Below are 24525 nucleotides of genomic sequence, written 5' to 3'. Positions count from 1 at the left end.
CTTTTGTTTATGTAGTTATGTCAGACACTGATAAATATTTGTTATTGCTATCTTGTTAGCCATCTATCTCTATATCCCTAGTTAGCCACCTACCTAGTGACCTCTCTATCCCTCTTACTAGCTGGTTAGATATATCCATATCTCTCTCACTAGTTAGCTGCCTAGCTAGCGATCTCTCTATCTCTTTCACTAGCTAGCTAGCAAGCAAGTTGAAACTGCCATCCAAGCATTATTTTTTAGACGCTTGTCCCTATACTCTTTTTTAAAAATGTTTTATAACACCGGGTGTGATCGTGCCATAATGATAAGTTGTTTTACCATTTGGTACTGACATAGCTAACCTCTAAGCAGTACAAGGTGGAAATCATTCAAGATGTCATTGCCTAGTGCTGATAAATACCCATTCACTCAAAAACTGTCCCGGTCAATTGTACTATGTGTGTGTGTGTGTGTTTTTTAAATTTATTTTTATACCATGAAATACACGCTAAGAGATGGTCTGAAAAATGAACATGCTTTGAAAAGCAGTGATTTACATTTCATGTTCCTCCATTCCAGCACTTTTTGTACTTTGTATCATCCTCCTGTTGTTGTTGCTTGTAATGCTTCCTAGTTTGACTTATCATAGGTTAGGTCAGAGTAATGTTCATTGTGTGAACTTGACTTTCTGTGTTCTTGGCTATGAATAACTGTACAAAATGAGTATTGTACCTTATCGGACTTGTTGTCATGGTTCTGTCTTTTTGTTTCTATTTTTCCTTTTTTGGGCCGCCAGATGGCGGTAGGTTTGTTCCTTTTCCCTGTTTAATTGTATTATTGGTTCCAATTATTCTATTATTGTTTTTCAGTTGTGTCTAGTTATCCCTTCCCTCTGTGGTCTGATTGTGCATTGTGCCCTCCTGTGTCTCGTTAGGGTCTTGTCTATTTGAGTTCTCTTCTTCCCTGACTCGGGTGCTGGTTCCTTGTGTTTTCGCTTGTGTTTCCGTGTGTGTTTTTCACCGAGTGTCTGCCTATGTTCCTGCCTCCGTGTTGCCTGAGAGTTTGCCCGTGTTTCCCCGTGTCTGTTTTTGTCCGCCTGTTTCTGCCCTGCCTGTTTGGCTTTTTGTGATTTTTGGATTTTCTGTTTTCTGTTTTTGGGATTTGCCTTGCGAGGCATTTTTTGGTTATCTGCGTTTGTTCTTCAGTTTTTGTTATTAAAGTCTGTCAATTTCCCTTTTGGAGTTCTTGGGTTTTTTTAACTCTGCATTTGGGTCCATTCCCTCGCCATTCCGTGACACTTGTGTTTTGTAATTGTTCCAATGACCTTTGGTATGCACTTTGTACGTCGCTTTGGATAAAAGTGGATGCCAAATAAATATAATGTAATGGTGAGTAGTAGCCTACAATAAAAAGGGGACTGCGAAGCATTCAATAACAGTGGTATTCTGCAAACTCCTGTAGCCACTATTGTGATGGTCGGTCAATAACAGCACACAGGCAAAATTTCACAATTGCTGAGTGCACTGAACTATGAGGTAGCGAAGAAATAATAAATACATGGGTAAAATGCAGAAATTATGTAAACTCTTCATAAATTTGGATTATGTACCATTTCATATTTATACAATCGTCATCTTTGTAATTGACATGTTTATCATCATCATCACCACTTCACCTTAATCAGCACCATAGCATCATCTGAAAAATAACTTAAGGACCCATAAATACAGCTATTCAGATTTTTTTTTGAATTTGTTGGCCTATTTATTTTTCATTTCTCGTTGTCATCAGCACCATCATCATGCAAAGACAGAAATAGTATAACATTTTGATGATAGTAGGCTATTAGTAGCAATATAAGAATGAAAATGTAGTCAAAGTAATATGGTGGAATCAGCATATTAGCATCTTAATTTAAGAGCCACATATTCCAGCTTTATTACTAACCATTTATTTATTCGTCACGATTCATCACCATGAAAAATGGGGAAAATAATAAAAGTATGGCAGGTAACATTTTTATTAGTAATATAAATGATAATAATATTAAAATAACAATATAATCAAAACAGTAATGGCGGTGGATTTATGTAATACTAGGTCTAGATTTAATGCTCGATGTATTCTGATACAGCGGTTCTGTGCAGGAAAAGCTCAGTTCAACCCTTTCAGTATCGATGAGTCAATCACAGTTTCATACTCATTCGCGGGCGCGTGTGTACGTTTAAGCAGTTGTAGCGTTTAACGCAGAGCCGTAGCTCTGGTTTAACGTTTGAGCGTGCTGTGACGTAAAACCTTGCGGAAATAAATCTTATATTTTCTTCTGTGGGACCTGGAGAAAAATTAGTTCGATGTGAATACATTTTAGAGCTTAGAAGTACTGTCCCAAATAATTGCACTTTTTGTACGTCGCTTTGGATTAAAGCGTCTGCTAAATAAATGTAATGTAATGCAATTGAATTTGGCCAGGGTGAATTTGTAGTTTTGAATGGACTTCAATGGGGACATTAGCTTTTTGACACCCGAGGCTTATTAAACTGCAATACCTCGAGTAACCACTGGAGTTTACGAGCTTCACTGAAAAAGGCAATCCCAGGTCCCCGGTTAGCTACATGCGAGCGTAGCTAATAAAGTTGCACAATTTTGAAAAAAATGGCAGCTTGCAGGTCGTCCTTGGCTGTCGGTACTATTCAGTATGTAATAAAAGATCTTTTTTTATCTCAAAAGAAAGTATGGTGTTCCGTGAGCAATTTAAAAAGAGGTGAGACTTGCGTGAACCACACATTTTAATTTCGAGCAGCGGTATTACTTGTCAACGAACATTTCCTGGCAGTATGGCTTGTATGGTAATGTGTTAGCCACATAGCCACATACGTATCTATTGACCACTACCAGGGCTAATTCGTTAGTTTATCATAACTAACTCAGGTAATTGTTATGAATGAAAGCTATATCCAGTTTCAGCTAAGCTAGCTGAGTAGCTAACCTTATATTAATGGCTTTAGATGTTGTTGTGGTCAGCGGAGTGTATATATTATAACCTATAATTGCAGAAAATGTAGCTAACTTACAGGTCAGCAGTAAGTATTGGTTACAAGCTTGCCCCGGCGAGCTATCCACAATCTCTGAGCCTGTACAACTTTTGAGAGCAAGCTAATACGAAAATGGCACCTTGTACCTTTGCTGTCTTTTGTCATTGAATTTTATTTATTATCAGCTTTCCAATGAAATGATTATTTTAAAAACACAGTGCCCTTTGGGAAGCTGCTTTCAGTTAATATAACCCGTGTTTTGGAGTGTTGCTGAATAAAGAATTTGATGCACTGGTTCCTCTTCATGATTTAACCTTGAGTGTAAATTGTGGTGCATGTTGGAAATGATCAGTATGAGCTATATTTTTACATTGCATTCTCTTGCACAGGCCTAAAAATGATGCTAAAACATTGATCCTGGCAATGTCACCCTGCCTGTTAGGTGTGATTGCTATAAAATTGGCATTGTTACTTTTCTGTTTTAGGCTATATTGCAAATGCAGCCAATGCAACTTCACCAGACTCAGAAAATCACAAAACTGATGAGGGTACCTGCACTTTCAGTGGACCGCTTGAGCACTATAGTAGTCTCATTCAGGATGGGACACTGCGAGAAGACCAACAACAGAGATTGGTGCTCCAACATTTGGATCAGATGCGAGAAACCATGAATACTTACACCAACAAACCCACATCATTATTTTCAAAGGTGAGGATACTTGACCTGCAGTTTTCAGCTAGAACTACATTTCAAAAATTCTCCTTCAGCCATGAAACCCTTGATGAGTGCTATAAGTTTGCTCATGCTATATCACCAATCAGTCATTGCCTGATGGATTGAGGGGCTGAGGGTTGGTAAAAAAATAAAATAAAGCAAAATTTAGTGGACACCTTAAAATCAACATTAGTTTGGCAGTGCTATCCTGACCTTCAGAGGCATAGCTGGGGGAAGGGGGGATGAGCATTTCAGGGTCCTTCAGAGGCATAGCTGGGGGAAGGGGGACAAGCATTTTGGGGTCCTTCAGAGGCATAGCTGGGGGAAGGGGGATGAGCATTTTGGGGTCCTTCAAACGCATAGCTGGGGAAGAGGGGATGAGCATTTTGGGGCCCTTCAGAGGCATAGCCAGGGGAGGGGGTATGAGCAACCCTAAGAAGTATAGCTAACTGTAATCCCGCAAAATTCTGGAGATGCGTTTAAATTATACTGAAGTCGATTGCACTGAACCTGAAATATTATCTGCGTCAAGTTATCTAATTACCACAAATCAAGCTTCTAAGCTTGAACAGGCTTTGAAGTAAATCTATGGTGAAAATGTATCACTTGCTTTTCTATTCAACTGTTGAGAAACAGTCGATGAAAATTAGTATTGCGCATTTGCTTGGTATCAACATTTTAACTGCTGTGAGAAATTTGTGTTAAAAATGTTATTTGTTATTGCAAAATGATGCCCAAAATGCATCTCTCAATATATCTGTTTCTTTAAAAATCCTCTAAATTTGAATGCCCTGCCTTTGGGCAGGAACATTTTAATACCACCAGCCTCTAGAGGCAACATACATCTGGTCGCTTCTACTCCAGACTGAAAGCCAGGTCCAGTTGTGCAGATGGCTTTGGCTTGTTTCCTAAAATCAATGAGATAGTTAGATTCATTTGGCCATATTTGTAAGAAGTCACTGTTTTAAATATTGTGACTGAGTTAAAAATGGTATTCACACCTTGCCATCTTTCTGATGTGATGCTACTGCAAATTTAGCCTCAGCCTGCAGACCCACCGGACACAGTTGGCACCGGCAAGGTTGGAAATCAGTCCTGGACTGATTGAGTGCATGCATATGCAAGAACAGTGCCTTGCCCAGCAGCTGCTGTCTTTCTGTTTTTTTTTTTTTTTTTGCAGTGATTATTTTGTGAATATGGTAGTTTAGTAGTTGATAGTTCTGGCAGATGGTTTGGTTAGATGAGGACTGATTTTATTACCCAGGATCAAGCACACCAGTAAAATAAATTGTAAACTCAACTTGCATGTTTTATGTTTAACTAAACTTTTTTTTGTTTGTTTCTTATTTCTACATAATTTCTTTAGATTTCAGAGAGTAAAACTTATGTAAGAAATTTAAATATTTTTACTTTAGTGTACATTATGTTTAGAATGAATAAAGGTATTGTTCTCATTGCAAATCAAAAAAAGCTGAAAAGAGTTGTTACAGATAACTTATTTGAATGTTATTTATATTTACTAAATCCAAAAGGTAGGGACCACAGCATTTTGTACAACAAATATTTATTCTAGTTTGTTTAAATTCTTTTATTTTTACAGCTTTTCTCAAAACCCAAGCCCCCAAAAGGCTTCTATATCTACGGTGATGTTGGTAAGTTAGTCTGAATAATGATTATGCAACTGGTCAATATGATAAAAAGGTTTAAGCAGGTACCATTGAGGCTGGAGTTCCACCAGAAGGTATGTTTTGTTTTACAGAATGGAGTGCAGTTTAACAGATCTGTTCAGATTGCTTGTTCACACTGTATGTTACACAGTGCCTCCTTGTTACAGTGTATGTATGCATAATGAGCAAATGTAGTGATGAAAGTATAGTTAGATAGAATCATTCCTATTGAGAAGCTGCTTAAATAATATTTGGATATGAATCAAGACACTTAATATTAATAGGATACACAATCTATTCATACCTCATTCATTTTTCTTTCTAGTGAAAAATATGAGCTAATTAAAGGCCTTTCTTAAAAAATTGTATTCTCTTGTTTAGTCTTCTCAATATCGTGTGGCCTCAAATAAATTTGTTATTGTCTGTTCTTCAACATGGTACCTAAAACAATTTCTGTCTGTACATCACGCACTTGAACTGTATGGGACCCCTGAAGAGTCATTCTAGTCAAATTAATGATTGATTATATTTTGGATTTTGTGTTACACAAATGTGTACCTGCTGAAGTAAACTATAAATGTTGTCAAATCAGCTTATATATATAGTGTGTTGGCTCAGAAAGTACTCCCAAGCAATTCTCCAAGTCAGCTGTTCAACAGTAGGACTTTACTGTCTTCAGCCTTGGTTTTCCTTCTGATCTTAAAGGCATATTGTGCATTCTCAGCCTGTGTTTACAATGAAAGAAGTCTCCGTCTTCAACTCTAGCGACAATAAGAAGGCTGATTCGATTGTAACTTGATTAATTCCATTATGTTGAACATTATAGTAGTTTTATCGTTGGAACTTTAATTTGAAAATTTCTGAGTCTTGCGAAAGTCCTTATTGTCACCAGCTTCACATTACCAGTGACGTTACTTGCAGGTCCAAAAGAAAACAACCCAACTTTGCATTGCTTTTCTTGGCTAACATTAAGCTGATTCCACCGAGGGAAAGCAATTCAAAGCTTGAACGAGCCTTGTCGGATTGTCTCTTTGCTTTGTTGTATCTGGACTTATCTGCTAGCTAGCTCTGCAGCCACACCCACCCCTCCCCACAGAAAACAGCGCCACACCCAGAAACATCCCGAAAACATTTTAGAATAAAAAATACAGGTAAATGTGCACAAAAGTCTGTGAAGACACAGATTGCCAGTGTTATAGATATGCCTCAGCATGGTTATTTTATAATATTTTCAAGGTAAAAATCCTGCATAGCATGCCTTTAATGAACCACGATCAAATACCTGTAATAAATGATAACTCTGGCAGAAATGCATGTCCTTATCTCTGACAAAATTTGAAACTGGATTTTTACTTGCCCATCAGTGGTTACAGAATCTGAACATTAGGACAAAACTAATTCATATTTTATTGGAAATTGACCTCTAATGTACTTTTCAACAAAGGTAATTGTTTTTTTTTGTTTTTTAAAAGACACTCCTTTTTTTTGAAATTTCAAATTTTATTAGGTTGACTTGGCTATCAAAAGGTTAAAAAGCAAAGCATGCATTGCAATCCCATGAGGCCTTCACGTTCTCTATAACTAATTTCTGTGTTGTTTTGTAGTGTAGTTTCAACACTAACGTGTTCTATTTTTTTCAGGGACAGGAAAGACCATGGTTATGGATATGTTTTACACTTATGTGGAAACTGAAAGGAAAAAGAGGGTCCATTTTCATGGGTTCATGTTGGATGTGCACCAAAGTAAGTATACTCAATAAACTATCTCACCTATTTCCTATAGAGCTTTCACTATTTGATACTGATATGGACAAATTCACTTAAAGATGGAAAAACCTGTATTTTTAATGTATGTAGACAATATGTACAGCCAGTGTGTGATGTGTAGTGCCCTTTTTCATAAGATGGTTCTCACAAATTATGATATAGGGAGGCTTATCAAGCAGTCCCGCAGTCCATTAATCCATTGTGTTTATAAACAAAGACCACAGCCTTTTTAAAAGCAATAACAAAAATTTAAAATAGCAATTTTGAAATGGGAACCAAATGAGAGATTTTTAATTTGCCATTTTCTGCGTTTTAAGTTTTATTGTCTCCTAGCGATTTTCTTTCTGACTTTCTGGATCATTCCAAGTGACAAGATTTACATGCATACTATATTCCGAATAACAATTATTCTGGTTATGGTCGTATTCGATTTTTGCAATTTACATGTGTCATGAAAATAATAGCCTAATATTATTCCTGAATGCATGGTTAGCTCCATTTACATTCTTTGGTCAGTGCTAAAAGACAGGGTCTATTAATTCTTCAATGTGCATGAGGTGATTAAAGTTAGCTGGGTGTGAACTGCTGGTATTGTTTTGTATTCGAATTAGGGCTATCAACATTAACGCGTAAAGTCATGAAAATATTTTTTAATGATTAATGCGTTAAACTTCTAAAAAGTCACATTTTTTTATTTGGCGCTGGCGAATAAGTGCAGATTTATGACCACATTTCTCATCTACCATCCTATTTTAACAATTGTACTTGCATTGATAATTGTAATTAAAATGAATCACATGAGTTAGCATTGACAGCCCTTCTTAAAATACAGTGAGCGTCATAATGTTTGGGACAAAGGTATATTTTTTCTTGATATGGCTCTGTACTCCACAATTTTAGATTTGTAAGTAAACAATTCATGCGTGGTATATACAGATTCTCAGCTTTTATTAAAGGATATTTGTATTCATTGTGGTTTCACCGTGTAGAAATTACAGCACATTGTATACACAGTCCCCCCCATTTCAGAGTATCATATTGTTTGAAGACCAGAGTTGTGCCAATGAAATACAAGGAAGCCATTATGAGGCTGAGAAATAAGAAAAAACAAAGACAGTCAGACATAGGTCAAACCATAGGCTTACCAAAATCAACTGTTTGGAGCAGCATTAAAATGAGAGAGCACTGGTGAGCTCAGTAATCTAAAGGGCTTGGTAGGCTAAGGAAGACCACCACTGTTGATGACCGAAGAATTCTCACCATAATGAAGAAAAACCCCATAACATCTGTGCGACAGATCAGAAACACTCTTCAGGAAGCAAGCATGGATGTGTTTGTAACTACTGTCTGAAGAAGTCTTCAGAAACAGTACAGCGGCTGCACTGCAAGATGTAAACCACTAGTTAGCTGCAGAAACAGGATGACCAGGTTATGGTTTGCAAAGAAGTACCTAAAGGAGCCTGCAGAGTTCTTTTGGACAGATGAGACCATTCCAACCACTTATTTATTATCTAATATCCTGGTATTTAAGGCTAGACTGGTCAACAATACTTGAAATTGACACCTGGAATCAAGCATTGTCAACATCGTCTCATTCCATTTACTTATTTAATCTCGTTGTTTCCTTTCCTTGCTTCTAGCTCCGCCCATCGGAGGATGCAAGGAAAGGATGTGAAGGCGGAGGAATCGATTAAATGTTTATAAGGCAATCTGAACTTTCAAGCATCAGTTTGAAGCCATGTCAATTACAGACGTGGTAGATGGGGAGAGGTGGATCCACAGGTCAATCATTATACATCACGCATATTCTGAAAAAAATAATGCAATGGATGCACTCGTGTTTCCTTTCTCAAGAATTGTTTGGCTGCTTCCTAGCCCCTTGAAGGAGAATTTAATGAGTTGGAATGTTCTCAAAGATGGCGCGCCTTGATCGATTGCCAACAATGCCGAAACAGTCGAGGTCAAATAAATAAAGTAAGCGATTGTACCCATGTTCACAAACACGTGATTCCAGACATCAATTTCACATATTTTCTGACTTGTTTGGCCTTCCATACTAGGAAAGGAGGCAAGAAAAGGAAGCATGGATGTAAAAAATAAGCGGGGGTGTTATGGTGTGGCATGCATGGCTGCCATGAACTGGTTCACATGTCTTCATGGATAATATAACTGTTAGTAGCAGCAGCAGAATGAATTCTGAAGTGTACAGAAACATCTTAATCTGCTCATGGTCAACCGAGTGCCTCTGACCTTATTGAATGGCTGCTTCATCCTAGAGAAGTACAATGGGCCTCATTCACAAAAATCCTTTTCACTTTTGTTTGTAAAAATTCCTATGAGAAACCAACGTGGGATTTACGGAACATGCCGGCCATCAATTTTGTCTGTATCCCAGGTGTATCAGATGAATGCCAATTGTTCACCCTAGCATTCCAATAAAAGGCATGCCACCTGTAGGGTTGTGTGCAAACATTAGCCATTCATTGCTCTCTGCAAACATATGTGCACCTCATATGGGTGGTCCCATGCAGGTCTGTAGCTGCTTAAAATGACTAATGAATAATAAAATTGTTCCAAATAGGAATGTCTTTTGCATATCCCTTTTTGTGTTTCCAAACCCACATAGATTTTGATCTTACCAAAGAACATGTTCAGATTAAAAAAATAAAAAATAAATAAATATATATATATATATATATATGAATGCTGAAATGTTCACGGAAACCTTTGTATGAACTGTTAATGATCAAATTTGATTGTATGCATGTTCTGTGAATGAGGCCCAGTGATCCCAAACATACTGCTAAAGCAACAAAGGAGTTTTTCAAAGCCAGTTACCTGAAAATTCTTGACTGGCTAAGTCAGTCAGCTAATTTGAATCCAATGGAGCATGTGTTTAATATGCTGAAGAGAAAACTTAAGGCAAATAGCCCCCAGGACAATTAAGAGTTGAAGATGGGTGCAGTTCAGGCCTGGCAGAGCAACGCTAGAGAGGATACTCAGCATCTAATGATATCTGTAGGTCACAAACTTCAAGCAGTCATTGCATGCAAAGAATATCCAACAAATTACTAAACATGGCAACTTCATTTTCATACCATTAATATGTCCCAAACATTATGCTGCCCTAAATGGGAGGACTGTGTATAAAAGTACTGTAATTTCTACGTGGTGAAACCGAAGCTTTTAAAAATACCCTAGCATAAAAATTGTGCGTGCAATTTAACCACTTGTGAGTTGATTCATTACACATCCAAACCCTGTTGCTTTCAGGGTCTTCCACCTGTCTACTTTGTTCTGTGGTTTGCCTGAACATCATCTTTCATTTCATCTGCTGCAGCCTTAACACCTGAAGTCACACCGTAGTGGGCTTGTTTGCGTTAATTCTGTTTTTTTACTGAGAAATTTTCAATCAATCTGGTCACACCGTTTGAAAGTGTCACAGTTTTAAGTCTGAACTATTTTACAATACCAAAGTTTTAGTGACAAAGGTTCCTTATTTTGTAACATGGGGTGGCAAAACAAGCTTATGGGTCCTCACCATTGCGTTTTGGAAATCCGCTGACGACACACATCATGATAAAGTCAGCAAGAATCTATCATGCAAAATCCATAGTCATTTCTAGTCCCAGAAATGTGCTACCTCAGAGCAACCTCGATAGAATGTCCATAGTTTACTCAGAAATTCTTCGGAGGAATTATTGTTGTCCGTTTGTCCATTGCATACATGACAAAAATATTGTATACAAAAGAATGTTCAGAATTCAGAAAAAAAAAATGTATTATAAAATTTTACTTCAAACAGCTTTGACATGTTAGCAGTCATTAGCCGTTTCAGTTACATTCATAAGTTATTTGAGTTGGAAACAATTAAAACTAAGGTACACACAGCCCGATGTTACATTCTTACTACCTGGTCGGTATGCTTGCATAAGGGGTACAGAATAATTGTTACAGTAAATGAAAACACCCTGTTATCTGCATACACAGTTTTTTTAAAATCACACACTAATGCTAATCAAGGAAACACATTTCCATTGATAATGTGAGACCAGCCACAGATTATGAAGCATTGGGCTTTATTCATGAAAAATGAATAAAATGTTTGTAAACATTGACACACAAGCAACTTCGTAACTAAACACAAAGTGAGTTGTGGTAACATCCAAATAGATGAGGAAAGCTGCTTTTGTTGGTTTTTTGTCACCCTGTTAAGCTTTTACATTGCAAATAGCCAAACATATGGATCAATCTGGTGTGTGTTTATTTTAAATGCCTGAGACCAGGTTTCTTTTCCATTAATCCCAGCATCCTGAAGATGAGGCTATGTTAATACAGCTATCAAATTAGCTGGACACATTTAACATTAAACACTGAACTTAAAAAGTCAAACACGTTGCTGAGAAAAATCTTTATTTATTAAAGAATTTAAACATCATTTAAAATGCCTAAGGCCTCCCCAAAAGGACACTACGTGTAGATGGTTTGTAACATCATCTAGTGTCCCTAATCTCCAAATCTGAAGCCCCTTCATGACCTCCTTGGCTACAGACCTTCTTGTTTTCTCTTTAGATGGCATTCTGTAAACATATAACAGCAAAAGCACCTTGTTTGTTATAGTTTTATCAGAAGTGGCATAACTGAAAGAGCTGTAACATTTATACAGACAGGGACATGTAAAGTTTTTTTGGTCACCTAGCGAACAGTTCCCACTAAACTTATCTTGACTTGAAATTGACTTTAAAAAAACCATACAAACTTTTCAAGGACAGATAACTTCTTTAACTGATGATTTGATTTCTTGCAAGGTCATATCAGCCTGGGCCGTCTATTTAGATATTTTAACGATACAATTGTAAAATTAATTTTTAAATACCCAATATATCTTATCTTCATCTCAATTATTAGCAATATAAACAATATATATGGTTAATACTTACCTCTAAATGACCATGGATAGCTGTGAAAGTGCCATTCTGTTTGGGTGAAAAGTTTGCTATGATGAAGGCATGTCAGGCTCTTCCTGTCTCGGCAGGATGCTCCTTTTGATTCGTAGACCCCTACCAGAACTTGGATCCCCAAATAAGCATGTAAAAGTGTCTTGTCAATGTCTTTCCACTGCTCCCCAAAAACACGGCTACCCCATAGGTTGGTCATTTCTGAATTATTTTTTAATTTGAGCCAGGAAGCCGGTGGCAAAAGGCAAACATGATGTCACATGTTACACTGCCATATGTGTGGGCACTGGGATCATCCTTATTATTTGGCAGCTGAACATGGTGGCACTCTCATTGGAGCTGAGGACCATTCAACCTGATCGTTCTTGGAAATATATGCCCTTTTTGCTGCTGGCTTGGATGGTGATGGTGCTGGTGCTGGCTGGGGGGTCCTCTTCCTAAAATTCACTGTTATGATCAGAAGTGAATTCCACATTGCCCTTCGTGAAAAATTAGCTCCAGGGCCTTCTGAACACTGAATCATTTACTCATATTTAATTCCCAAACAGTGTGTGGATGATTGTGGAAGATATCCACCCTGTTAGATACATAAGGCTCATTATTTTTATTTTTCCCACGCACAGAAAATTTGAGAATGTATCAGTGTTTATTTTGAATTTTTAAAAACGGGTGAAAATAGGTTTTAATAATTGCCAAATCCAAAAATCCGGGTGAAAATCGGATCATAAAAATAACAATGCAAAGGATGGAAATTTGATTTTAATTCCAAACATTGATATCTTACTGCTTTTCATCACATAATCAGCAGCTTTCTGCCCAGGGTTCTCTCCAATTTCTGTTTCTGGAAGTTCCGAGCCGTACTGCATGCTTGCCTAGCTGAATCACCAATCAGAGCGCTTGTGTGCATAGCGATTATTGCCAGCTGTCCACACAGTCTGTAGCTGTTTTCATTTAGGATTGTCACTAAAATGAGGAGTTGTAGCTCATCTGTATGTCAAAACTAAAACAAAAAATGGTTAAATGGTGTACCCTGGGGGTAAAGATTAGTAAATGAATTTTCCATGTCACATAGATTAGATAAACAATAAATTTAAACATGATGTTCAATGAAATTGTTAGCTTGTTAGTCTACCCAGCAATGCGCGGACAGTTCTACCCCGTTATGACAGACAGAAGATGAGGCTTCTCTCATTTACGCTGAAAGCTATAACATTATGTGCTAATATTCCTTATTGTTTGTTACATCATTAATAAAATCCTGGACTGCAAACTGGATTCCCTACTGTCGACATCTGGATGAGATAAGAGATCCCTGGCTGCATAAGTGGTCATAGATAATCAGGGGTGACTCGGCGGTCGGGATTCTGACATTAACGTTAATAAAACTTTTCCATTACATTTATATGGCAGGTGCTTTTATCCTAAGCGACGTACAAAAGTGCATACTAAAGGTCATTGGAACAACTGCCACAGAGTGGAGTGGTCAAGCAGGTGTATAGAATTGATTCATGTCCTGTAAGTAGACAGGGGCCATCCTTTTGGCTGCAGTGTCGGTGATGGTCAGGACTTTGAACCTGATCCTGCCAGTGACCGGTAGCCAGTGCAGTGATCTCAGCAGAGGAGTGACGTGGAAGAACTTGGGAAGGTTGAAGACGAGTCAGGCAGCAGCATTTTGAATCATCTGTAGTGGCTGTATGGCATAAGCTGGCAGGTTTGCAAGGAGCGAGTTGCAGTAGTCAAGACGGGAGGTCACCATAGCCTGGACAAGTAGCTGGGTGGGGTGCGTAGTCAGGTATGGTTAAATTCTCATGAATCTGCAGGACCGTGATGTTGCCTTGATGTGCTCCTTGAGGTCCAACTGGTCATCCAGGACCACCCCCAGGCTCTTTTCAGCGTGAGAGACAGTAACTGTGGTGCCATCAACCGTGATTGATAGCTCACGTAGTCGGGAGGTCTTGTAGGGGAAGAACAGCAGCTCAGTCTTGTTGAGTTGAGCTTCAGGTGGTGGCAGGCCATCCAGGTTGAGATGTTTTCCCCATTACATATAAATCTTAATGTCAACTATGATCAGGAGAAAAGTAGCCTGTACAACTCTGACCTCTCAGGATAATGGGAGCACAAAGATAATAAAATAAATATGACGCAGCAGTTTATTTGATTGGATTACTTGGAAGCATTTAGTTAGTTACTGGTTGGATACTGAGCCAACTGGTCAAACTCTTTAAGTGCCCTACAGTAAGCACTAGTCAAGTATGGTACTGTAGCTGTACCGTTTGGCTGCTTAGGAAAAAGATTTTCTGTATTTTTTCAAGATTTTCATGAAATGAATTAAATGCAGTGCATTGTATTGTTCCAGGGTGTTGCTTGATTAACAAGGGGGCAATCCGTACAAATACAAGTGAATTTAACTAACAGGTCTTCTCAGTGGCTTTTCTATGCAAACTTACATTCCAAAGCAAAACCTTGATGGAATTTTCAACAGTAACTAAGGAGAGCGGGACTTTGGCAGGCCTTCACAAAGGGTCAGTTTCGCCACAAGAGGACACTGTTTACTTAATCTCACACTAACAAGAACAACTTTTTTGATGCAGGGAAACATTAAATGGGGGTGAAAATCAGTTTAAACCAATCAGCTCATTTTTAAAAATCCAGGTATTTTCTGTGAAAATTGGTAAAAACCAAAACAATGAGCCTTAGAGATGCACAACTCCCTTCCCCAATATGTGCAGCTGTGAGGGGCACAGTGTTGGAAAATGTAATGTTCTCAGGCCCTATTTTAGTTTCACACACTGCAGAGGGTAAAAGGCTGAGGCCTGCACACTGTGGTGCACAACTCTATTTTCCCCTCCCCTGCGTTACACAGTTACATGTTGAAACTGATTTACGAGGTTGGTTCTGCTTTACAGTAGACGTTAGAGCCACTGGCTGTGTTTCAAACTGTATTGTGTTCTATCTAGAGCAGATAGCAGGTACGGAAGTAGAACAGCCATGTGATCAAGTGTGTCCCAAACTCAAGAACGCAACAAGGCAGGAATGTGAGATTTTACTGGAAGTTCTCTACGTGGACTTAAAAAAAAGTATGCTGCGAAGCACACTTTTTCATACTTTCCTTTCACAGTAGCCATTGTGTTTCTGCCGAGTAAGAATTTTTTGCTCAGCTAAGAAAATGGACGACAGAAGGCAGGAGCATTATGTATACAATTGTAAGCATATTTTATTTATGGATTTTTGTAGTGTCAATGTGTTTCTAAGGTTAGAGGTCAGTAGTGGTGTCATCAAAGGTCAAGTATGTTTAAAAATTACATGTCTTACACTCAGTAGTGTATTATTGTAAGTATACCTGGAAGTGTATTCTTACAAGATCATGAGAAAACAAAACACAAGCATACAGTTTAAAACTCACCTAATTAGCTGAAAAGATAGCTAAGTAGCTTAAATAATTTATGTTATTGCGTTAGTATGTTCAAAGGCAGACCAGGCAGATATCGAGGAATACTTATTGCCTTTATTGCAAACAAAAGCTGCCAATGCATGCAGGATTCGACTGAAAAAACTGACACCAAGAACATGTTGCATAACTTAGCTAGCACAAAGTTGGCTGGCTAGCTACATTACAATCTACAAAAAAGCCAGGTTTGTTATTTATGGTAAAAGGACGCTCATGCTTTTTATAAAGGACAACACTTAGCTAGCCCCTCAGTGGTTAGCTAACTTGAACAGACACTCTGCTTTTTTACAGATTGCCTTCGAAATCTCTGTGTCATTCCTCTGACTTTCATTCAGCTGGTCATGAAGTGGGCCCTGTCAGGGCAGGACTTCCAAAGCAGCTTATGACTACAGTAAATTAGTCAGGTTTGTTCATTATTGGTATTAGTATAGTTTTATAGCCTATATTACCAGTATTTTTTTTTTTACCTGTCTGTGTCTCTGAGGAAGCTAAAAAGAGAATCCTCTCCAGCTTTCTTGAAGTAGCCCATGACTGCACAATGCCGTGGAATTTTGATCTTTATCTATTTTGAGTAGTGTGTCTATTGTTGTATTCTTGCTCTGTCATATAAATTATTTAATATGAGTGATGTTTATGTTTATGTTGCTTGCCTGGTTTTGTGTATAAGGTGATAGTAAATAACTGCTCACAGAGAGCATTACAGCCATTAGTAGCCTATTCCTTAGCAACAGAACTTAAAAAGTTGCATTTAAAAAGTATACTTAATAGCATACAGTAAGTGTCGGACAGATAAAGAAGGGACAGCACATGCATTTTCCTCAGAAAATATTTGTTACTCTTTTTAAGATGTGTTTGTTTGTTTTGTTTTGCAATCCACTACCTCCATATGCTACGTCGCAATGCAGTCGCAAACACCTAAATGTCCAGTTCGCCTTAAACGGCCAATCAGTGCTATTTAGACGCATCATGCTACGAATGTTGAGTTGAAATATATATATATATCTATAAATCAGAAACAAGTGGTCATGTGAATGGTAGGATTTGTGAATACTCAGTACTTTCCAGAACCTGAGGGAAGTAAAGAGCGAATGCTTTAAAGCAGAATGAAATACAACCATTTAGCTGTATCTTTCCCAGTCATTTTAGAGGTTGTTTATTAATTGGAGGTAGGGGGCGCTCAACGAAATACGGTTTGGCACATCATCTCTCTGGTACCTTTGGTAAAATCACCTTTTTGTTTCATATTTACAAGGACCAGTCAGCTTCAATTGATGTTTCACCTTTTTTTTTTTTTTAACACATTTTGCCTTGTTATTCTTGGGACAGAATTATCCAAACATAACCTCTGTAATATAAATCTTTTTATAGCATATGCACCAACTGTAAATTTGTTCTTGTTCATGTTCATTAGAGGAATTGAACCGAGCACATCGTTTGATTTTGGAAAAATATTTTTTTTTAGTTTTGTTCCACCTGTAGTAAAAATTTTAAATGGGTAATTTTGACCCAAACAGAACATAAGGGTTAAGTACACAGAGGGAAGGAAATGTCAACTGTAGTATTCCCAGAAAACTGTTTGGGCAACTGTCTTCCAAGTTCATTCCATCCAACTGTGGCCCTCCTTTAGGAATACATCGCCTTAAACAGAGCCTACCCAAGCGGAAGGCAGGGAAAATGGCCAGATCCTATGACCCGATTGCACCCGTTGCTGCAGAGATCAGCGAGGAAGCCTGCCTCCTGTGCTTCGATGAGTTCCAGGTGAGTGGGGTGTTGGATCAGCCAACAGTTCACAATCAAGCTTCATGTCCTCAAAATAGCTCAATACCTTATGTGTCCACCACTGCACACCTTTGGTTTAGTTTATTAGCAGTTTAGTTGGCAGCCACTCACTAAGTATCATTTTGGTTGGCCAGACAAACAAAATATGCTCTTCACCTCACAGGTCACAGACATTGCAGATGCCATGATACTGAAGCAGCTCTTTGAAAACCTCTTCCAGAATGGGGTGGTAGTGGTGGCGACGTCCAACCGCCCCCCTGAAGGTGAGACTTGTGCACAGCTTTCAGATTTGTTCTGTTGAGGAAGCCACTCTCCTGCAGTTGCAGTTCAGGAATGGCCACAGTTGTGTGTGCTTCTGAGGGGTTTATTACATTTTACATCTTTCCATTCTCCTTTTTAAAAGGAAGAAAAAGTCATGGCGGAGAATTGAGGACATTAAGGCTAAACAGCGAATCTAATGCACGTTTCCTCTTTCAGATCTGTACAAGAACGGATTGCAGCGGTCCAACTTTGTACCATTCATTGCCGTGCTAAAGGTTAAGTAGTAATCTACAGTGATGGGGCAGCACATAAATATAGTGTTAACCACGGAACCCTGGTCGATACAGTCATTTATTCCACCATTAACCAACTCTGATCCCTATTCAGAGTTGGTTAATGGTATACTCCCCACTACCTAGAAGTGTTTAAATATATTGTACAGACCAAGCACCTTTACCGACTGTGCAGTCAGGAACCCACGGTCACGCTTTTGATGTTTTTTCATCCATCGTGTGTTGTTGCTATTATTATTAGTATTAGTATTATTACTACTCTTTTTTTATTATTTTATTATTAAACAGGACATTACAAAAAAGTTTATAAAATACGAAATAAAGATTACAAGTGATTGGCACACGGTCCCTTGTTTTCACTTTCAGAGATATTGCCAAACCCTGAAGCTGGACTCTGGGATTGATTACCGCAAAAGACAACTACCTGCAGCAGGAAAACTGTACTACCTGTAAGAAAACAAATCCTACTTTTAAATGCCTAAGTCCATGTTAGGGACTGTGAAATGTAGCAGTGTATGGATGCAAGTGGCACTGAATAGACATGACACAATTCTTCATAACATGTTACGCTGTTTTTTTTTTTGTGATCATGCTGTTTCTGTTGGCTGTCGTAGTTAGGTTGGTCACCTGCAAATCCACAAAATTCTAGAACAAAAATACCATGTTATTCTGGTAAAGTATGTTGCAGTTGGATTTTATTAAAATATGCTGCTCAGGCATGTATGTGTGTGTATGTTTATTAGGTAAGATATTAAGGCTGTATTCAATTATGAATCTTTCCTAAAAATAGGACTGAAAAATACACCCAACCTATAACTTAAAAAAAAATTAATATTTTAATATGAGCAATGTGCTTAGCTGGTCCGGGCTGCTATTGAATAGTGCTATCCTCCTTTAGACATTTTTTTAATAGATAATTATTTTTTCCTGCAGCACAAGTGAAGCTGACGTGGAGGCTGCCTTGGATAAGCTGTTTGATGACATGGCTATGAAACAAAATGACAGTATGTACATTTGTTTCCCTTTAAAACACCTCCAATTAGGGTTGGGGTCAGTTCCAAATTTCAATAATTCAGCTCAAATTCAAATAGTCTAAATTCTGTTCCCAAGGTGGCACTTTTATAATTCCAGTTCAAGGCAATTCAGTTTTACATTTACAATGCCATTTCTTAAAAATTCTTATAATTGTAATTGATAATCAGTTCCCCACATCAGGTTTTAATTGAAATGGTCTCATTTAAATTGTCAATTTAAAATTTATTTGACCCCAGACCTGATCTGCATACAGTAAAATGGCTGTGCGGTGTAGTGTTTCGGGAGGCTGGGTTTCCAAGGTTTGAAGTTTGATTCCCATTTGGGGGCATTGACCCTGTCCCCATTAGCTAGCTGGGTACTTAACTGGCTTCCTTCAGAACATTTCCAGCTGTAATGTGGTAAACATGTCTCCATAGTCACTCGACCAAGGACTCTGAAGGTGCAAGGCCGGAAGCTGATCCTGAGCAAAGCATGTGGGACCATCGCAGACTGTACCTTTGAGGAGCTGTGCGATCGGGTAAATGGCATGCTTATCCTCAGCTCCTTTTCTCTCCTACTCTCCCATTCTGTCACTGTCCCACTCAGTTTCAAATAAACAAAATTATTGTTTATTTTTAGGAACATATTTCATATTCATACAGTTGGAGCTTAAGTTATATTCATACAGTTGGAGCTTAATTTAAGAGCTCCAAAATGAAAGTGTGTGTGTTGTATTTTGTAGTTTTCCAGTGACCTTTGGTATGCACTTATTGTACGTCGCTTTGAATAAAAGCATCTGCTAAATAAATGCAAAATGGGAGCAACTGTCACCCCCTCCCCCACCAAACTGTTGTTTGCGCTGCCCCGTTCTTTTCTCTTTGACATCCTCTTTGCTTCCTGCTCACTTTTAATGAGCTTGCTTACTGAGGTAATTATGAAACATCCTTTTTGTCTGAATAAAAGAATAGCAGAATGGCATTTGTGTGCCAAAACACATCACCCATTTGGCTCTTTGAATCAAAATATTGAAGTGAATGACAATTGTTTCAGCCACTGGGTGCCAGTGACTACTTGGAGATCTCCCGGCTGTTTGACACCATCTTCATTCGGCACATTCCACTCCTAACTCTGAACCAAAAGACCCAGGCCAGGCGCTTCATAACCCTCATCGACACCCTCTATGACCACAAGGTGAAGTGAAAACTGTCTGCTGTACATTGCTGGGTTCTCAGAAATGCTATTTATTCTGCACTGTATGTACAATAGAAGACAGCTGGCAGTGTATCACAAGGAGATTTTATCTGTCGGATTTATTATTTTTTAATGTAAATAAAACTTTTGAAGCAGTCAATTGACTGTTCAGGTGGTGAAAAAAGATTTGGCTTGTGATCTAGGTTTTGATCATATGATTGTCAGTCAGTGCTTATGTGTTTCCAGTTGTATGTTTCTGTCTGTGTGTCTGTCTGTGTGTGAGTGGTTCAGAAGGTCACAGGTTCCCTTACCTCTTACAGGTTCGAGTGGTGATCTTGGCTGAGATGCCACTGGGGAGCATTTTTGTTCACGATGAGAATGCAAACGATGACGAGGATCACCGAATTCTCATGGACGACCTCGGTCTGACCAGGGTAATAGATTCCTGTTTCACACGAACTTTTGGAAACCACCTCCAACAGAATGAGATTGTGTGCAATATGCTTCGAGTTTTTTTAGAATGCTATGTACAGTATTATGTGAGAGGCAAAAACATGTATCCCCTGCTTACATTTGTTACAGAAACTTACAATTGCAATACTAGACCAGATGATTTATGCATTTATTTATGCATGTTAATATATGGCGGATCAGCCTGTGAAGTGGTGTAAGGCTGTAACTGCCTTGGAGATGTTCTCTCTCAGAATTAGGCCTTTTTAATGTCAGTGTATCTTTTCACAGAATGTGTCCCAACAAAATCTAGCCTCCTGATTCCATTTGTCATTGACATTGGGTCAATATCGTGCCCCTCTTCTATGTTTCATTATCCATGGTAATATACACCTTTCAGGAAAATAGCATATACACCTGCTTTTAAGCTTTTATATGTCAGGTACTGAAGGTCAGAGTTGAATTCCAGGTCCCATGGAAAAGGACAGTGGGCAGGGCTTGACATTAACACCTGTCACCTGCCAAATGCGGGTAGAATTCGGCAGTGGCGTGTACCTTTGTGATTCTTACCAGCCACTTTAGCAGGTGACCTTTTGGTAGCATTTTCTATTTTTAAAAAATCATTGTAGTTTACATAAATATAAAAACGACTCATTGAAATCGGTTGAGAAATGTAAACGTTATAGTGCTTTTTATCCAGAAATACCGCAGCTCCCCCGTTTACTTGTATTTGTTTACTGGCCAGTCTTGTATGGCAAGCCGTTTTAGCTTTAATTCATTTATAGACGATATCACAAATTCAAATTCTAACTAGTTAGAATGCAAATTCTTGATATCAGAAATTAAATTTTACCTAGTTAAATACATATTATTGATATCGGAAATTAAATTTTAACTAGTTAAAATGCCAATTTGTGATATCGGAAATTCAATTTTAACTAGTCAGATTGAAAATGTTTTTCTCATTCATTTCAATGGGAGTTGGAATTTGACCTAGTTAAAATACCAATTTCTAATGTCATAAAATCAATTACTGATATCAACAATATAATTTCAACTAGTTAAAATACCTGTTTCTGATATCATGAATTCAAGTTTAACTAGTAATAAAAGAATTTTAACTAGTTTTAATTAGAATGTCCCATTTTAATGAGTTAAAATACAATTCTTGATATCAAGAATTCCTATTTTAACTAGTTAAAATGTAATTCTTTATATCAAAAATGAAAGGTCCCATTGGAATGAATGGGGAAAATGCTTAAATTATAACTAGTTACAACTGAATTTCTAATATCAAGAATTTGCATTCTAACTAATCTAACGATTCGCAACGAGACTGGATATAGGTGGAGCAGAGCTAGGTCTGATTTCTGTGTAAAGATGCCAAGCCGGAGAAAACTAAATAAAACAATACGGCAGTATGGATTAGCGTTGTTATTATTTTATTACGCTTCCTCATATGTTCCTTCAGAAATGTTTCTGAAATCTCCTTTGTTTTTGTTTTATTCTTCTTGTTCTGATTGCTAATTTAACACCCAGCTCAGCTTTATTCTCGAACAGTTTAGCTAGCAAAACTAGAAACAAGGCAGTTGTTTCAAAAATATCACACAACAATCATTTACGATGATGATGCACGAGATACATAATTGCACGAGCCACAGCGAATCCCGCGAATTCTTCTCTTCAGTGTAAAGATGTTCATACCGGGCGAAAGGATAAAGAACGTTTGTAGAAATTGATCATCACTAATTCTACCCCAGGTCTGCTACAGCATTTTAACCCGACTCGGCAGTGTAAAGACAGTTTAAGTTAGCCTAATGTTAGACAACGAATGAGTATGTACATAACGCTACTTTTATAACAACCATTTTTTATTCAGTAAATAGTGTTATAGTTGGCGTGGCCCAGGTGCCAACTGACTGACGTCACACAGGCGACACTGGTTGGATCCGGTTGGATCTATGGGAAGTGAGGTCCAAAAACACACCTGCAATTACCTTTTCTCGCCATTGGTACCGCCAAAGAGAACGAAACGGAAATCTTCGAGATTGTAACTTTAAAACTAAAATAAAAGCAAAAAAAAAAAAAAATTAAGTGCATCTGCAAAACTTGACGTTATTATATGTATGTAAGCACATTATATTCACACAATGCTCAATACTATGTGATATAGCCAAAGTAATAAAATAGTTTTTATTTTCGTGTCAATATTGTGCACATTTCACTACTATTAGAAATTGGCCACATATACTTTTTGTTCTCCACACGGACACGTGGAGAATATTCATGGCAAGGATCTGAAATTTGCAGATTTTGTAAGTTAAACGATCTTCAAGTGCATGTTTTGTTGATAACATTTATTATAGGTTGTACTTTCATGAAGTGTAGGCTAGTGATTAAAACTGATTTGTCCTCTCTCTCTCTCTCTGTCTCTCTCTCTCACACACACACACACACACACACACACACACACACACACACAGTTTACTTAGGTTGGATATCCATAATAGTATAGGTATTTTGGCCTGTGAAAATGCTGAGTGACTAGTGACTTTGGAAAACCATTAGCCACAGTGGCTGGTGAGCCAAAAAGTTAATGTGAAGCCCTGACTGTGAGATATACTGTAGAGGACCATGAAATTTCCTTTGCTAAAGTCATTGAATTCCTAATGCTGAAATGGAGCAACAAAAGACATATAGATTATTTGTTTTTCTTGGTCTCTCTCTACTGGTTGCAGGAATCGGCTAGTGGGCTGTCGATCTTCAGCGGAGAGGAGGAAGTATTTGCCTTCCAGAGGACAGTGTCCAGGCTGTCAGAGATGCAAACGGAAAAGTACTGGACTGAAGGGGACAGGAGCGCCACGTAGCTGTGTGACCGCCCACCTGGCCGCCTGTTCACTGCACAGCCCCACCGCCCTAACCAGGGCCATGGAAAGAACAGCAGCAGGATATACTGTTAAATCAGTGCGATATATTTATAGCTTCTGACTTTTATATGATCTTAATTTGCTCTGGCACTTCATGAACTGACAGGGCCTTTTAAAGCAATGCCTCATTTCACTGAAGTTGCAGTGTTTTTATATGGGGATACTGTGGCGTGACATGGGGTTTACTGTCATATTGTATCTGAGGAATAAGTTATATTTTTGTATTATTTTGAGAGGGGTGGTGCTTGAAGTGTTACCCAAAACCAGACCACGGTGTTGTAATGGATAGTATTTTATTTTTTTGTCTGTCTTTTATTTGCATCTTTGAAAAGCGCACTCATAACTAATGTATTTTTTAAAGGATGAAGATGCAACCTCCTAGTAAATCCCTACTTGGTAGTCGTAAGAGCTCTAAATGAAGGGTTGCAAGTTCAACTGCCAGAGTTCATATGACTTGCAAACTGATTTTGTTTCACCAGAGGTACTAGGGTGGGTCAACTTTGATGAGGGTGTTCGTGTTATGGCTGCAGTAGTTCCTAACATCAACATGCCAGCTGCAAGCCAGTTGTCAGCAAAAGCAGCTCTCCTTCAGTCTGAATTAGCCCTCTGCTGTGAAACTGTTTGTCAGACATGGAGATTGGAGACATGCAAGCACTTCAGATGCAGTATTCCTCTCTCAACTGGAGGGTAACCCTTGTAGTAAGGGGAGGCATTGTTAACTGAATTTGGGAGAAGTACTAGAGAACGGTTGTTATATATATTGCACTACCTCGTCTAAATTGCTCATTTGATAAAACTCCAACTCTGTACATCATTTTTGTTGTTGTCGGTGTCTGTGAATTTCATCCTGGAGTTCCCCAGTGTATGATGGTTTTGTTAGACAATCTCTTGAACAGTCAAGATTGTTGAAAAGATGCTTCTGTAACATTTGTCTTCCAAATTATTGTCTTTGAACACAAATGGTTTTACTATCAGTGACCAGGACCCTTTTTCCCCCCAGTCTCGCACAGGTACAGGTTTGTCATTTGAAATCATACCATACCGA

General features: G+C 38.2%; 1 protein-coding gene across 2 annotated transcripts; it reads left to right on the top strand.

Annotated features, from left to right (window-relative positions):
* The first annotated feature begins 2580 nt into the window (after positions 1-2580).
* On the top strand, positions 2581-24294 carry afg1la (AFG1 like ATPase a). Of its 2 annotated transcripts, XM_064335039.1 has the most exons (13): positions 2581-2740; positions 3497-3720; positions 5327-5378; positions 7034-7135; positions 17193-17323; positions 17508-17607; positions 17822-17880; positions 18265-18347; positions 18832-18902; positions 19350-19450; positions 19963-20103; positions 20424-20537; positions 23292-24294. In XM_064335039.1, exons 1-13 carry the CDS (start codon positions 2632-2634, stop codon positions 23418-23420), a joined length of 1416 nt encoding a protein of 471 aa, XP_064191109.1. In that variant the 5' UTR covers positions 2581-2631; the 3' UTR covers positions 23421-24294. The 2 variants fall into 2 exon arrangements, with proteins under 2 accessions (XP_064191109.1, XP_064191119.1); XM_064335049.1 differs by lacking the exons at positions 2581-2740; positions 3497-3720; positions 5327-5378; positions 7034-7135 and adding an exon at positions 15857-15969.
* The last annotated feature ends 231 nt before the right edge of the window (positions 24295-24525 follow it).

This window comes from Anguilla rostrata, chromosome 1, assembly GCF_018555375.3.
Source record: "Anguilla rostrata isolate EN2019 chromosome 1, ASM1855537v3, whole genome shotgun sequence".
NCBI lineage: Eukaryota > Metazoa > Chordata > Actinopteri > Anguilliformes > Anguillidae > Anguilla > Anguilla rostrata.
This window is presented reverse-complemented; position numbering and strand designations above follow the sequence as displayed.